Below are 16,417 nucleotides of genomic sequence, written 5' to 3' on the forward strand. Positions count from 1 at the left end.
CCCAGAAGCAGGGTTTATATTTTAAAACAAAGATGATAATTTTTGCTAAAGAATGGAGATGAGACAAAAGGACATTTTTACTTTTTCTCATTTGACTGACTTTATGGCAAGAATAAAGAGTTTATGATTTGGCTAAAAATTAACTAGTATTTTAAACTAGAATGTGGTTTTTATACCTAGCTCCAATACTACATTTCTTCATAAACCTCTGCCACATTATTTAACTTCAGATATTAAATATTTATCTTGAAGATTGTGTTGAATCATGTTGAAACCTTAAAAGTCCAGAATAAATGTAAGAAACTATTAATACCATGAATGTCATCATAACAGATTGTTTCCTAAATTATTTTCATAAACTTCAGTCAATTCAAAGAGATGCAGCCTATCAGTACATTGTTATTCATAAAAAACACAAAGTATCTGGCAATCTAATTTCTACAACCACCCTCCATGTTAACAATGGAAAACTGGAAAGTGTTCTATTTGTTTTTCTGCCATATATCTTAACAAGCTGCAAAGAGATGTCCTAAAACTAGAATGTCAAATTTTGTGAGCTACTGGTTTCACCTGAATGTGGTTATTCTTTAAAGGTATACTACTTAAAAATAAAATGAATTTTGGGTAAGAGTCTGTGTAGTTGGGAACGGAAAAGAAAATGACATTTTTGGAGTCTGTTGTGTCCACTTTCCATAAAATGGTCACAACAATTTTTATTATCTTCATATTAGAGATTAAACAGGGTAGAGAGATGAAGTGAAACTCCCAGGATAAGACAACTAGGAAATGACAGATCCAAAATTAAATCTGGGGTCTAGGTATATTTAGAGCAATGACTTTTGCCCATTTACAGTAATTCAGTCTTGAACCAGCTCTAAGAATTTTCTGTATCTTAGGTTCTTCCACTGTAAGGGAAATGGTTTGGCTAGCTGATTTTCAAAAAATGTCTTGGAATAAAAAGTATGTTTAACACAATCACTAATAAGCCAGATTAGGAAGAATTGTGCTATGTATTTTTTTAAATTAGTTTCATCTTTTCTTCCTCTAGGCTATGTTATGTTGAGAATGAGAGACAAAACTCATACTAAGACTAATAAAGTTTTGTAATGTTTTACTTTGGAAATGACAAACTTGTCATGAATTTAGTAGTTAAGTTTTTCAAACATTTAGTCTTGAGAGTAAATGAATGCATCATATCTCTGACATTCAGCCAGGTTTTAGGAGAGAATCATATTTTAGTTGTTTACTTTCTGTGGTTTAAACTTCACAAATGGCTGTTTAAATAATTATTTGCTATATCAATTATCAAGTGTGGTAATGATCTATACACCTCTTAAGAAACCAGACTGTTAAATTTCAGATCCTCCAAACTGTTCTCTTTTGTTCAAAGTTGACTCAGAAGAATCTCTTCACCATTTGAATTTTCCATAAAAATATTTCTAATGAAAAAAAAAAAAACACTTTTAATCAACGTTCTGCAAGTGGACACCATCAAAGTACCACAAGGCTGTGCAACTGAGTAGGAATGTTCTGGGGTAGAAGACAAGAGAACAGTATTTTATCTTAAGCTTCTCTAAGTTGCTGAGGTATGTTGATAGGATTCATGGGTATATGAAGCCCTGAATTTATGTTTTGATTATATGTGCATTTTTCTGTGAAAATAACCTATAGATTACAGCAGATTTTCAAATGTGTCTGTAACCTCAAAAGGCTCACAAACATCTCAGTAATTTTTAGGCAAGATTATTTCACATCTCTCAACCCTGGCTTCTTCTTTTTGTGAATTTAAACTAAAAGACTTGAAATGAAGATACTAAGTATTGCTATAAAAATAAACTGATGATATAAATCTCAGGAGATTCATTGCACTGGATATCTTGGAGAAGTTTTCCCAAGATTTAGGTATTGGTTACTTAGTTTCTTCTTCACAGCCGTCTTCATTTCCTGGTTTCTCAAAGTATAGATGAGTGGATTCAGAAAGGGGGTAAAGATGGTATAGAAAACAGACAGAACTTTGTCCACCAGGAAGTTGGTGAAAGGCCACACATAGATGAAGATGCAGGGCCCAAAGAACATTAACACAACTAGGAAATGTGCAGTACAGGTAGAAAAAACCTTAGATGATCCTGTGGAAGAGTGGTCCTTGATAGTGACAAGAACAATGACGTAGGAGGTGAGCAAAAGCAGAAAACTTACAAGAGCAATCACACCACTAGTTGAGATCATGAAGATTCCAAGAACATAGATATCTATACAAGCCAGCTGGATGACCAAAGGAAGGTCACAGAAGAAACTGTCTACAACATTGGGACCACAAAAGGGTAAACAGAGAGTAAAAGCTAACTGGCTCATTGTATGCAGGAAGCCCACTGTCCAAGAAGTTACCACAAGCCCAACACACACTCTTTGGCTCATAATTGTTGAATAATGGAGAGGTTTGCATATGGCAATGTACCTGTCAAAAGACATGGAGATCAGCAGCACAATCTCAGTCCCAGTGAAAAGGTGCAAAAAAAAGATCTGAGAAATGCAGCCCTCAAAGGAGATGGTCTTATGCTCAGCAAAGAAGTCCATGATCATCTTTGGAGTGGCAAAGGAGGACAAGCACATGTCAATGAGAGACAGGTTGCTGAGGAGGAAATACATGGGGGAGTGAAGGTGTGGGGTGCATAGGACTGTGAGCAAAATCAAGCAGTTGCCCAACATAGTTAGTAAATAGAAAACAGAAAACATCACAAAGAAAAAAATCTGGAGCTCAGGAGAATCAGTAAGTCCAAGTAATACAAATTCAGATACTCCAGAATGGTTGAATCCCTCCATGATCTGCAGACTCTGCTCTGCAATGACAAAATAGGACAAAATTACAGAGCTAGAAAATGTGACACTTCTACAACTACACATGAAGGAATTATGGTATCAATAATTCACAAGAACACTGATTACCTAAAAGCCAACTAATAACTATCTCAGTGAAGATTTTTCCTTTTGGCACAAATTTAACAATTGCTATCAGATATCACGACAACTTCTTGATTTTGACCAACATCAGCACATTTTGGGTTATATTCATCACATACCCACACACTAATATTCTGGATACTAAGGAGTTATATAATCCATATTTATAGAGGAAGAATTACACTAAGTGTGCTCTACTTATTATTCAGGTATATAAAAAATTAAATGATGGTTGAAATCTCCAAGCTTTCTGTTAAACAATAACAATAAAAATATGATGATGTCAAATCCATTATTGTTGAGCACTGGATTTAACTAACAGTTTAACAGAACAATTTCAGAAGACCCATTTAGTGTCTCCTATCAGGGTAATAACTAGTGACCTTCTGTTTTCTCAGCTACAGAAAAAAATCCAGTTCCACCCCTACTTTACTTTTCAAATTGTTTTCTCACTATTGATAAGTACTATTCTTAATACTTAAATATATAAATAATAAGTTACTTTCTTGACCCCAATAAACTATTGATAACCAAAAGCTTTTCTCAATTTTATTTTATGATCCCATAGAAACATTTGAAAGAGAGAGAATATCCCTCCTTCTCATGCTCCTCCAACAAAACTATTTTTTTAGACTAGAAAAAAATATATTCTACAACTGGACAAGGAGATACACAAGATAAGTGTTGGACATCCTTGAGTACCATAATGCTCAAAACAAAACGAATTTAAAAATCCACTTAGATGGTGGTATCTCAAGGTGACACAGGAGCCACTTGGGGGAGGGTGGGAAAGACACGTTAAGGACTCAGACTCATTCTTCAAAATTGAGTTTGTAATTTGCAGCACATTTCAAGTTCTGCAAATACCTTCTGTGATGTTTTTTTTAATTTAAATAATCTCCTGTTTTTCCATGACAAAAAATTAGGTTTCATAAACCATTTGGAAATACTCAAATTGTTCTTTCAATATTGATAAATATCTGTAAAATTTATCAGAGAACAATAGTCCAGAAATATTAAAACTGGACTGTGGCAAAGTGTTCAAAGGGTTAAGGTGTCCTTACCCTGCTGTGTGGCCTTGATCTTACCTTGATCTTGATCGAGAGATTAAATTAGATAGTCTGTATAAAGCACCTATCATATTTCCTGGGCAACATTTAAGAATTCTCTAGGTTTCAAAATTCATAGTTAAGAATACTGTTCTGAAATAATCAGCTTGTTTTAGTTCATTAATAATAATAATTACAGCATAAATATTCAAACCTAGTTTCAGTGCAGGGATTTAGGAAAAGATGTGTTCTTACAAAAATCGTTTCATCTTTTTGAAGTTAAATTACTTCATTTTAAATGAAAATTATGAGTACCTTGATATATTAAATGCACTGAAAATAGCCTCACACATTTTGAGTATTTCTTCTGTTTTCCTAACTTGATAATGTAATTAGTAATGGAAACTCAGAAACTATTATGCCTAATCTATATATATGTATATATGTATATGTATATAGGATGAATATATTGTATATTCATTGTAACTGAATAAACAGTTGTGAGAATTTTTTCTCCTTTCATCTACAGAATTCACATTTAATTCCTATTTAGTGGAACCATCTATCTTTACATCTTCGTTATTTTTTTCTTTGCTACTCCATTATATTTACTCTATAGAATTATTAAATGAATTGTTTTTGCCACCTGAAGAACACAAAACACGACCGCTTCCCAAGATCCTTAATATTATTTCCAGATTTTAACCTACCAGTTATACATCAGGAATCAAAAACACCATGTAGTTTGAGAGTCACAAGCCTACTGAAATCACCATGATTCTTAGTAAGCATCAAAAGCCTGGAGTATGGATATAGGTTTTTCCCATTCCTGGTATAAAAACCTCTAGAAAGCAGCGACATTCAGGAGATGAGGGATTAGACACTCCTGTCTACTTGCAGTGGGAGTTATTAAAATGTTGAATTGACTTTTCCCAAAGTTACAAGAATTGTGGAGTGTGTCTTTGCTATTTAAAGTGAGGATACACCCATGATGAAGCAGTCTTCATTAGAGAAAGAGCATAATTGGGACTGGACTGGGAGAAGGACACCTTTGAGCAACATCAAGGAGCATTTTATTAGCAAAAAATTGCTCCTTTGAATATAGAAATAGTCCCACCTTTAAGCCACAGTGTTCAGTGTCTCAGTGTTGGAAAATTACTCTTTTAGGCTAAAATACTTTGTCACCAAATATATATATATATATATATATATATATATATATATATATATATATATATATATATATATATATAGCTTACTGGAAGAATCATATAAATCATTCTTACTGGAAGAATCATATAATCTGCATTAAAGTTTTTGACAGGACACTAAAAATTATTACAGGCTAGTAGGTATAATGATATCTGCCACCACCAATAGGTGAAATCTGGGGAAGGAGAAGTTGGAAAGCCCAAAGTAATAACAAGAAGTTAAGACGGGTACTTTGCAAGTAACCTAGAAAAATGGTGTATGAATTAAATTACACAAATGTAAAGCATTTAGCACAATACCTAGCATAGAGAAAGTAGTGAATAAAATACAGAATAACTAGTGGAGGTGATTCTAAATAACATTATTTTTTGAAATGTCCGTCACACATAATTCAGGAAAATACCAGATGTAGATTCTCAACCTGAAACAATAACTGAGGATGTTGCCATATTTACTTGAATCATTCATGTGTGGATTGCTCTTCAAACACAACTTTCTCCTCAAATACCTCAGTAATTTGAACTCCTCATAGCTATCCTACATTCCCCAGAAGGCTAGCAGTAGAGTCCAAGGAAGTCTTCCCTAGATGACCACATTTCTTACAGACTTTGAAATAATAAACAACTTTGTTTTGAATATTTTTACAATTTCTGTAAAGAAAGGAAATTTTTTAAAAAGCCAACTAACATAAGAGCAGTTGAAAAAATTCACTAAATTTTAAATATTTGCCCAATTTTTAAACTTTTTTTTTAAATTTTTATTTATTTTAAGAGACAGCAAGTGAGAGAATCCCAGGCAAGACCCATGCTGTTAGCAAGGAACCTGATGCAGGGCTTGAATTCATGAACCATGAGATCATGACCTGAGCTGAAACCAAGAGTCAGATGCTTAACCAACTGAGCCACCCAGGCACCCCAATCAATATTTGCCCACTTGAAAACAAAAAGTAAATGTATGCAGACATTACCAGAGTTAACCTGGAAAGGTTAAGAGAATTAACAGAAAGATAATAGAAATAAAAGATAATTCAGAAAGAGTATGAAGGAGTTTGGGGGCATTATGCAACTGTTCTGTATCTTGGTTGCAGTGGTGGTTACATGAATCATTACATGTCTTAAAATTCATAGCACTGCATACCAAAAGAAATCAAAACCAATTTTAATTTAAGAGAATTTATAAAGTATAATTTTAGAAAGCAAAACCAGATAATTTTGCTTACAAAGTAAGCAAATAAAACCATGAGCTTTCTTATAAACCAACACTAACCTAATAAAATATATAGTAAAAAAAAAAAAAGCCTTTTCAGATAAGCAATAGAATACATAGAGTAAACAGGAATAATCTTAATCAGAAAGGTGTTGGATCTATGTGACAGGCTATAATACTCTACAAAAGGAAAAAAGCAAATTAAGGTACATGCTGTGTTATTGGAAGGCAAAATACAGTATCACTTACAGTATCACTAAAGTAAATGTTTTTTATTGAAGTATAGTTAAATACAGCGTTATATTTTCAGGTGTACAATTATGTTACTCAGTGCCCATCATGGTAAGTGTAGCCATCAAACAATGTACCACATTAACCATGTTAATAACCATATTCCCTATGCTGTACTTTTTTCTCTGTGACTTAATTTATTTTGTACTATAAATTTATATCTCTTAATCCCCTTTATTTCACTCGTCCCCACCCCTCCCCTTTGGAAACTACCAGTTCTCTGTATTTAAGAGTCTGGGTTTTTTTTTTTTTGTCTTTTTCTGTTTCTTTATTTCTTAAATTCCACACTGAGTGCAATTATATGGTATTTGTCTTACTTTGATTTCACTTAGCATAATACTCTCCAGCTCCATCCATGTCATTGCAAATGGCAAGACTTCAATTTTTATGGCTGAATAATATTGTGTGTGTGTCTTCTGTTACCATTCATCAGTTGATGGACACTTGGGCTGCTTCCATATTTTGCTTATTGTAAATAATGCTGCAATAAACATAAAGGTACATATCTTTCAAATTTTTGTGTTTTGGGGCAGGTAAGTACCCAGTAATGAAATTACCAGATCATATGGTGTTTCTATTTTTAACTTTTTGAGGAACCTCCATAGTGATTTCCACAGTGGCCACACCAGTTACATTCCCACCAATAGTGCATGAGGGTTCCTTTTTATCCACATCCTAGCCAACACTTGTTTCTTGTGTTTTTGATTTTAGCCATCCTGACAGATGTGAGCTGATATCTCATTATGGTTTTGATTTGCATTTCCCTGATGTTTTAGAGGTGTTGCACACCTTTTCATGTGTCTGTTGACCATCTGTATATATTTGGGAAAATGTCTAATCAGGTTCTCTGCCCATTGTTTAATCAGGTTGTTTGGGTTTTTTTTTTGGTGTATTTTGAATATTAGCATCTTATCATATATATGACTGAAAATATCTTCTACTCAGTAGGTTGCTTTATCTTTTTTCATAGTTTGTTTTGCTGTCCAAAAGCTTTTTATTTGATGTAGTCCCAATGGTTTATTTTTGCTTTTCTTTATCTCAGGAGACCTATCTAGAAAAATGTTTCTATGGAAGATCAAATAAATTACTACTTATGGTTTCTTCTAGAGTTTTACAGTTTCAGGTCTCACATTTAGGTCTTTAATCCATTTTGAGTTTATTTTTGTGTATGGTGTAAGAAAATGTTCCAGGTTCACTTTTGCATGTAGCTGTCCCGTTTTCCCAGGACCATTTGTTGAAGAGACTTTCTTTTCCCCATGGTGTATTCTTTCCTCCTTTGCCATAGATAAATTGACCATATAAGTGTGGGTTTATTTTTGTGCTCTCTATTTTCTTCCATTGATCTATGTGTCTATTTTTGTGCCAATACTGTTACTGAGAGATAAAAAAGGAAAGAAGCCTTGGTTCTTTTTGCTGCCACTGTGAAGAATAACAGGACAGGAAAATGAAAGTAAAGCAGAGCAGTTTTACTAAAGTATACACCAAGGGAGGAACAGGCCAGTTAAGAGAGACAAAGGCCCCAGAAACTCTGGGGTATGAGCTTATATCAGTTTTTTCTCTTTGGGGTGGGTCCTAGAGTAGCGACATTTGAGTGACAGGCCTGGATTATATAATAATTAGCCAATCATGCATGTCTTTTACCAAGATGCATTTGAAATCCCTGCACAGGGTAGGAAACCACATTATTTCTATTCTAGAGACAGAGGTCAGATAAGGACAGGCAGCTGCTTTCTGCACAAATGCAACAAGCACAACAAATTTAACTCTTCTTCTGCTAGGATGTTGTAACTGCAAGCTGACTGCTAAATGAGTGGGATGGAATGGTCCCAGCATGTCCCTTGGTTGGGGCTCTCTGTCAGGACGTCTAAGGTCCATCCTCCTGTTGCACATGCCAAGCTTCCTGCCTGTCAAGTACCATACTACTTTGATTACTACTACTTCATAGTAGATCTTTTTTCTAAAGTTTATTTATTTATTTTGAGAGAAAGACAGTGTGAGCAAGGGAGGGACAGAGAGAAAGGGAGAGAGAAGGAATCCTAAGCAGGCTCCGCACCGCCAGCTCAGAGCCCAATGTGGGGATCAAACCCATGAAACCATGAGATCACGCATGACTTGAGCCAAAACCCAGAGTCGGACACTTAACCAACTGAGCCACCCAGGTGCCCCTGGAGTATATCTTTAAATCTGGGGTTGTAATACCTCCAGCTTTGTAATTCTTTAAGACTACTTTGGCTATTCAAGGGCTTTTGTGATTCCATACAGATTTTAGTGTTACTCGTTCTAGTTCTGGTGAAAACTGCTATTGGTATTTTGATAGGGACTGCATTGAATATGTAAGAATGCTTTGGGGAGCATGGACATTTTAATATCAATTCTTCCAACCCATGAGCATGGAATATTTTTCCATTTGTTTGTGTCTTCAGTTTCTTTCATCAGTGTTTTATAGTTTTGGAGTACAGGTCTTTCACTTCCCTGGTTAAGTTTATATAAATGGGATTGTTTTCTTAAAGTCTCTGTCTGCTACTTCATTATTAGTGTATAGAAATTTAACAGATTTCTGTATCTTTTCTATCTGCAAATTTACTCAATTTTTGTTTGAGTACTTTTTTAGTAGAGTTTTTAGGGTTTTCTAAGTATAATACCATGTCATCTGCAAATATAGACTGTTTTACTTCTTTACCAATTTGGATACCTTTTTTTCTTATCTGATTGCTATTTTGAGGACTTCCAAGATAAGTTGAATAAAAGTGGTGAGAGTAGACATTCTTGTCTTGCTCCTGATCTCAGAGGAAAAGCTCTCAGTTTTCACCATTGAGTGTGATGGGATAGCTATGGCTTTTTCCTTTGGGCCTTTATTGAGATATATTCCCTCTAAACCCGCTTTGTTGAGGGTTTTTATCATGAATGGATGTTGCACTTTGTCAGATGTTTTTTTCTGTGTCTATTGAAATGATCATATATGATTTTTATCCTTTCCCTTGTTAATGCAGTGTGTCACATTGATTTGTAAATGTTCAACCACACTTGGATTCTGGGTATAAATTCCACTTGATCCTGGTGAATAATTTTTTGATATATTGTTGGTTTAGTTTGCTAATATTTTCTTCAGGATTTCTGAATCTATGTTCATCAGAGAAACTGGCTAGTAGGGTTTTGTTTTGTTTTGTACTGTCTTTGGTTTTGGTATCAGGAAAATGCTGGCCTCCTAGAATGAATTTGGAAGGTTTCCTTCCTCTTCTCTTTTTTTGGAATAGTTTCAGGACAATGGGCATTAACTCTTCTTTAAATGTGTGCTAGAGGGGCGCCTGGGTGGCTCAGTCCGTTAAGCAGCCGACTTCAGCTCAGGTCATGGTTTCGTGGTCCCTGAGTTCGAGCCCAGTGTCGGGCTCTGTGCTGACAGCTCAGAGCCTGGATTCTATTTCAGATTCTGTATCTCCCTCTCTCTGACCCTCCCCCATTCATGCTCTGTCTCTCTCTGTCTCAAAAATAAATAAACATTAAAAAAAATAATAAATGTGTGCTAGAATTCATCTGTGAAACCATCTGGTACTGTACTTTTGTATCTGGAGAGTTTTTTGATTACTGATTCAATTTTGTTGCTAGTAATTTTTCTGTTCAGATTTTCTGTTTCCTCATTCAGTTTTGGAAGGTTATACATTTCTAGGATTATGTCCATTTCTTCTAGGCTTTCTAATATGTTGGCATATGATTTTTCATAATATTCTCTTATAACCCTTTTTTAATGGTGTCCTTCCTTCATTTCTGACTTCATTTATTTGAGCGCTCTCTCTTTTTTATTGATGAGTCTGGCTAAAGGTTTATCAGTTTGGTTTATGTTTTCAAAGAATTAGCTCCCAGTTTCATTCATTTTTTTCTATTGTTTTGTTGTTTTTGTTGTTGTTGACACTATTTCACTTATTTCTGCTTTAATCATTATTATTTCCTTCCTTCTACTGGCTTTTGGCTTTGTTTGCTCTTCTTTTTCTAGATCCTTTAGGTGTAAGGTTAGGTTGAGATTTTTCTTGTTTCTTAAGATAGGCCTATACTGCTGTAAACTTCTTTTAGAACAGCTTTTCCTATATCACCACACAATGGTTGTGTTTTCATTTTGATTTGTCTCTGTGTATTTTTTATTTCCTCTTTGATTTCTTGGGTACCCCAACCATTATTTAGAAGTACATTATTTAGCTTCCATTTTTTTGCTTTGTTTCCAGATTTTTTTTCCTGTAACTGATTTCTAATTTCATACCATTATGGTCAGAAAAGATGTATTTTATTATTGCAATCTTTTTTAATGTATTAAGATTTGTTTTGTGTCCTAACATGTGTTCTATCTAGGAGAATATTACATGTGCGCTTTAAAGAATGTGTCTTCTGCTGTTTGGCGATGGAACAGTGTGTGTGTGTGTTTGTGTGTGTGTGTGTGTACACACACATACTGTTTGGCTTTGAATGACACAAGACTGCATAGATCTGTTTCCTTGTTGATTTTCTGTCTGAATGAACTATCCCATTGATGCAACTGGGGTGTTAAAGTCCCCTACTATTATTGTATTATGATCAATTTCTCCCTTTTTCCCTGTTAATAGTTGTTTTATGTATTTAGATGCTTCCTTTTGGGATGCATAGATATTTGCAATTGTTCTATCCTCTTGTTGGAATGTTTCCTTTATCTTTCCCTACAGTCTTTGCTTTAAAGTCTATTTTATTGGCTATAAGTATTGCTACCTCAGCTTTCTTTTCACTTCCATTTGCATGATGTTTTTCTATCCCCTTACTTTCAATCTGTGTCTTTAGGTCTGGAATGAGTCTCTTGTAGGCAGCATATAGATGGGTGTTGCTTTTTAATTCATTCTGTCACCCTTTGTCTTTTGATGCAGCATTTAGTTCATTTACATTTGAAGTACTGATAGGTGTGTACATATTGCTATTTTGTTACTTGTTTTCTGGTTGTTTTTGTAGTTGTTTTCTGTTCTTCTCTTGTCTCCTCCCTTGTGGTTTGATAGCTTTCCTTAAATTGTTATGCTTGGATTTTGTTCTCTTTTTTGTGTGTGTATCACAGGGTTTTGATTTGTGGTTACTATCAGGTTCATATATATCATCTTAGGCATATAGCATTTCTATATTAAGTTGATGGTCACTTAGATTCCAAAAACACTAAATTTTAACTCCCCTCCCTTTTAAGTGTATAACTTTTTACATCCTTTTGTGAATCCCTTGATTAATTTTTGTCAATATAATTGATTTTTACTGCTTTCATGTTTTAACCTCCCTACTGGTTTTATAAGTGATCCATCTACTACCTTATTATTTTTTTTTAACTGCCAATTATGGACTTTCCTCCTTTCCACTCAAAGAATTCTCCTTAACATTTCTTGTAAGACTGCTTGAGTAGTGGTGAACTCCTTTAACTTTTCTTTGGGAATCTCTTTATCTCTCCTTCTCTTCTGAAGGATAGCCTTGCTGAATAGAGTATTCTTGGCTGCAGGTTTTTTCCTTTCAGCACATTTGAATATATCACCACTCCCTTCTGGCCTGCAAAGTTTCTGCTGAAAAATCAGTTGATAGCCTTATGGAGTGTCCCTTGTATGTACTATTTGCCCTTGCTGCTTTAAAAATTCTTTATCATTACTTCTTGCCATTTTAATTATTATATGTCTTGATGTGGACTTCCTTGGGTTGATTTGGGTGGTGGCTTTTGTTCCTCCTCCATCTGATATCTGTTTCCTTCACTAGATTAGGAAAGTTTTCAGCTATTATTTCTTCCAATATGTTTTCTTTCCCTTTCTCTCTCTCTTCTACTGGGATCCTTATAATGTGAATGACATTATGCTTGATGATGTCACTGAGTTTCCTTAACCTATTTTCATTTTTTATTCTTTCTTCATTTTAGCTTGCCTGCTTTCCATTACCCTGGCTTCCAGATTGCTGGTCCTTTCTTCTGCCTCTTCTAATGTGCTATTGATTCCCTCTAGTGTGTTTTTAATTTCTGTTATAGTGTTCTTCATCTCAGACTGGTTCTTTTTTACATTTGTGATCTCTTTTTTGAAGGTCTTAGAGATTCTCCACTCTTTTTTAAGTCCAGTATCTTTATAACCATCACTTTGTCTTTATCAAGCATATTCCTTACCTCCATTTAAGCTTTTTTGTTGTGATTTTGTTCTATTCTTTCATTTGAGACATAATCCTGTCTCCTTATTTTGTCTAACTCTGTTTCTATGTATTAGGAAAGCCAGCTATGTCTCCTGATCTTGACTGTAGTGCCCTTTTGAAGAAAAAGTCATGTGGTGCCTTGTAATGCACATACTCTCTGGTCATCAGAATCAGGCTCTCCAGGGGTGTCTTCTATGGGTCCATGCATCCTAGTGTTCTGGCTGAGCCATGTTTCCTTCAGATCAGGTGGCTGCAGTGGCCCACTTTGGCTGCTGTGGGTGCATAGGGCAGGGTTTGGTCGTGTGCTGTTGAGAAGTCTGAGGCTTCCATGGGCTTATAGCTGGGCAGTGTCAGCAGTCAGGCTGTCTGCACTCATTCTGTCACTCTGTCACAGTTACTTGCACAGTGAGCTGCAGGGTACTCTCCCTGGGCTGCCCACTGAGAGATTTTTGTTTGTTAGTGGAGCTGGCATTCAGACCAGTTACTTGTCTGCCGGAACTGTGGGCACTCTGCTGTGTGTGATTATCGTCCCTACTCCTCAGGACAGGAATCACTTTGGGGTGACACCAGTCCCTGCTGGGGCTGCCTGCAGGGTGTCAGGGCAGGAGCTGCTTTACAAGGACCCCTGTAAGTGGGGCAGGTCTGCCTGGGAATGCAGGGGTGGGGAACATGGTAGCAAGATAGGTGAAGAGTGTTCATGCTGGTTCTCACAGTGCTGGCCTATCTAGGCTGGAGGAGGGGAAGAGAAATGGTGCCATCAGCACTTTTATTTTTGGAGAAGTCTTCTAAAACTCCCTGCCTTTCCTGGATTAGTAAGTACATCTCCTTCATATACCCAGGCACTTTTCAAACTACTGCATCTATGTTGTGTTTTCATTTGGTTGTTATGCTGGCTATATGGTTATATGTTACAGTAACTCAGTTTCTTATTGCCCTCCAGCACTCCCAGAGGTTATAGAGCTAATAAACCCACTGATTTTTAAAATACTTGGAGTTAAGCCCCATTCCTCTTCCTAGCTTGGGGTGCCTGGAGAGTGGTCTAATCCTCTTTCTTCTCCATGATGGTGGGATCCCTCCCATGGGTGATTAGTTTCTTAAAGAGGTTTGGTTCCCAACCACATCTCTGCCCCTCCTACTCTTTTTAATGTGGCCCCTTTACTATATGATTAACTGTAGAAGATCTGTTCTGCCAGTCTTCATACTGTTCTCAAAGTTAGTTGTACAGATGTAGCTGTTATCTCGGTGGGTTCATAGGCTGAAGGATTCTCCTACTCCACCATTTTCCTGACCTCCAGCAACAAGTAAATAAGATTTTTTTAAATTAACAAAATAATTCCAAAGTTTGTCTAGAGGCAAATAACTGGAAATAATATTTTGGGGCACCTGGGAGGCTGTCTTTAAACCCCACGTCAGGCTTTGTGCTGATAGCTCAGAGCCTGGAGCCTGCTTTAGATCCTGTGTTTACCTCTCTGTCCGTCCCCAGCTCACACTCTGTCTCTCTCTCAAAAATAAACATTAAACAAAGAAAACAAAAGAAAAATAATTGAAAAAGTAATGGCTTAGGGACTTTGCAAATTTGATAAAAGCTATTCTCACATAGATCCAAACAAAAAAAAATAGGGAAAATCACTATTTTATATGTATACATAAAATAACGTAATTGCTGAAAATCAATGATAAAAATGAGAAATTGTAAAGCAGCCAGAGAAACAATAATACATGATACATAGGGAGAAACAAAGATGCATGACTACAGATTTAGTAGTCATTCTTCTAATAAATTCCAAAAGTATGCACAAATAAAAAGGCAATGGGAGTGGGATATTTGAAATATGAAAAGAAGGTGGGGGTAGCAGGACTCTGTCAGCCCAGAATTCTATTCCTATCAAGAAAGTCATTCAAAAAAATAAGAGTTTTCAAAAACTGAAATGCTGAAATATAATGCATTATAAGTAGACCCGTACTCAATGAAAGCTAAAGGCAAGTTTTCATGTAGAAGGGAAATGATATCAGATGTGAATCTGAATACACAAAAGGGAATAATAAAATATTAAATATATATATGAGTAAATATGTAAGATTTTTGTTCCCATTTTTAAACTCTTTAAAGCAAAAATAGTAACAATGTGCTGTAGGTTCCATAATACATATAGCAATAAAATGTATGAAAACAGTAACACAAGGGAACAGGAAGGCAGAAATAGAAATATACTATTCTAAGATTATAATAAAGTTATATTAATTTGTAATATAGAAATTAAGAATGCATATTCTTAATAAGAATGCATACTTAACAATATAAATCCTAGAACAACCTGGAGAAAAGAAAAAAACAATATAGCTAATTAAAGAGAGAAAAAATAAGAACAAATGATACAAATAGAAAAAAAAGCACAAGATGATAGATTTAAAAACAATACTGATGAGTACATTAAGTATAAATGAAATAAACCATGTATTATGGAGTAACCATATACTGGAAACTACAAGTGTGAGCCCTAAATATTTTTAAAAATTAATATCCACATCTTAAAAAGTAAACTGATGAAATTAGTTTAAAAATATTTTATTCAACCAAATATATCTAAATATTACTTCAATATGTAGTAGATGCAATCTTTTTTATATACTTTTTCATACTAAGTCTTTGAAATCTGCTATGTATACATAGCACACCTCAAGTCAGACTAGCCAGAATTTCAGTGCTAAATAGTTTCATGGGGCTAGTAGTTACCTTATTAGACAGCACAGGCCTAAATACTCCAATTAGACTTTTCAGAATTGATAAAAAAGATGGTGTTACAAGAAACCCATTTCAAATATTAAAGATGAGTTAAACATCTAATAAAAAAATCATACAAATATGAATTAAAAGTCTGAAATGACTATATTAAAATCAACAAAGTAGACTTCAGTACAAGTAATATTATGAAAGAAGGGAATAAATGACAAAGAGGTCAATAACTGAAGAGAAAATAACAATCCTGAATATGTATGCATCTAGTAATAGATCTTTGAAATACACAAAGCAAAAAGTAGTAGAATTAAAAGGAGAACTAGAGAAACTACTTACATATTTTAGATTTCAATGCCCCTACCTCAGTAAATGATTGAGTAAACAGAAAATTAGTAAGTATATAAAAGACTTGAACAACATTATCAACAGCTTGTTTTAATTGAGACATATAGCAACTGCACCAAACAGCTTCTTTTAAAGTGTTAGGAAATATTAAGGCCTTAATAAATCCAAAAGATTTGAAATGCAAAATATGTGTTTTAATTACAATGCAATTAATTGATTTGGAAATCAGTAAGAGAAAGCAGTCTGAAATATCCCAAACATTTAGAAATGTATTTCAAAATACATTCTGTGTATTTTGAATACAGTGTATTTCAAAATAAGTTGAAGAAGAAATCACAATAGAAATGAGGAAATATTTTTAAATGAATGAAAATGAAAACATGACTGATCAAAATTTATAGGATGCATCTAAATCAGTGCTTAGAGAAAAATGTATGCCATTAAATGCTCATATTAGAAAAGAACA

The 16,417-nt window shown here is 34.7% G+C and overlaps 1 protein-coding gene across 2 annotated transcripts in view; it reads right to left on the reverse strand.

Moving 5' to 3' along the window:
- The window catches only part of LOC101086399 (olfactory receptor 4K2-like), a 66,963-nt gene continuing 50,546 nt past the window's right edge, over positions 1-16,417 (reverse strand). For both annotated transcript variants that reach the window (XM_023256233.2, XM_045059612.1), the window contains one exon: positions 1-2,837. In XM_023256233.2, the coding sequence (XP_023112001.1) occupies positions 1,861-2,820 (960 nt within the window). In that variant the 5' untranslated portion in view covers positions 2,821-2,837 and the 3' untranslated portion in view covers positions 1-1,860. The remainder of the gene's footprint in view (positions 2,838-16,417) is intronic.

The sequence above is a fragment of the Felis catus genome, chromosome B3 (genome assembly GCF_018350175.1).
Source record: "Felis catus isolate Fca126 chromosome B3, F.catus_Fca126_mat1.0, whole genome shotgun sequence".
Taxonomy (NCBI): Eukaryota; Metazoa; Chordata; class Mammalia; order Carnivora; family Felidae; genus Felis; species Felis catus.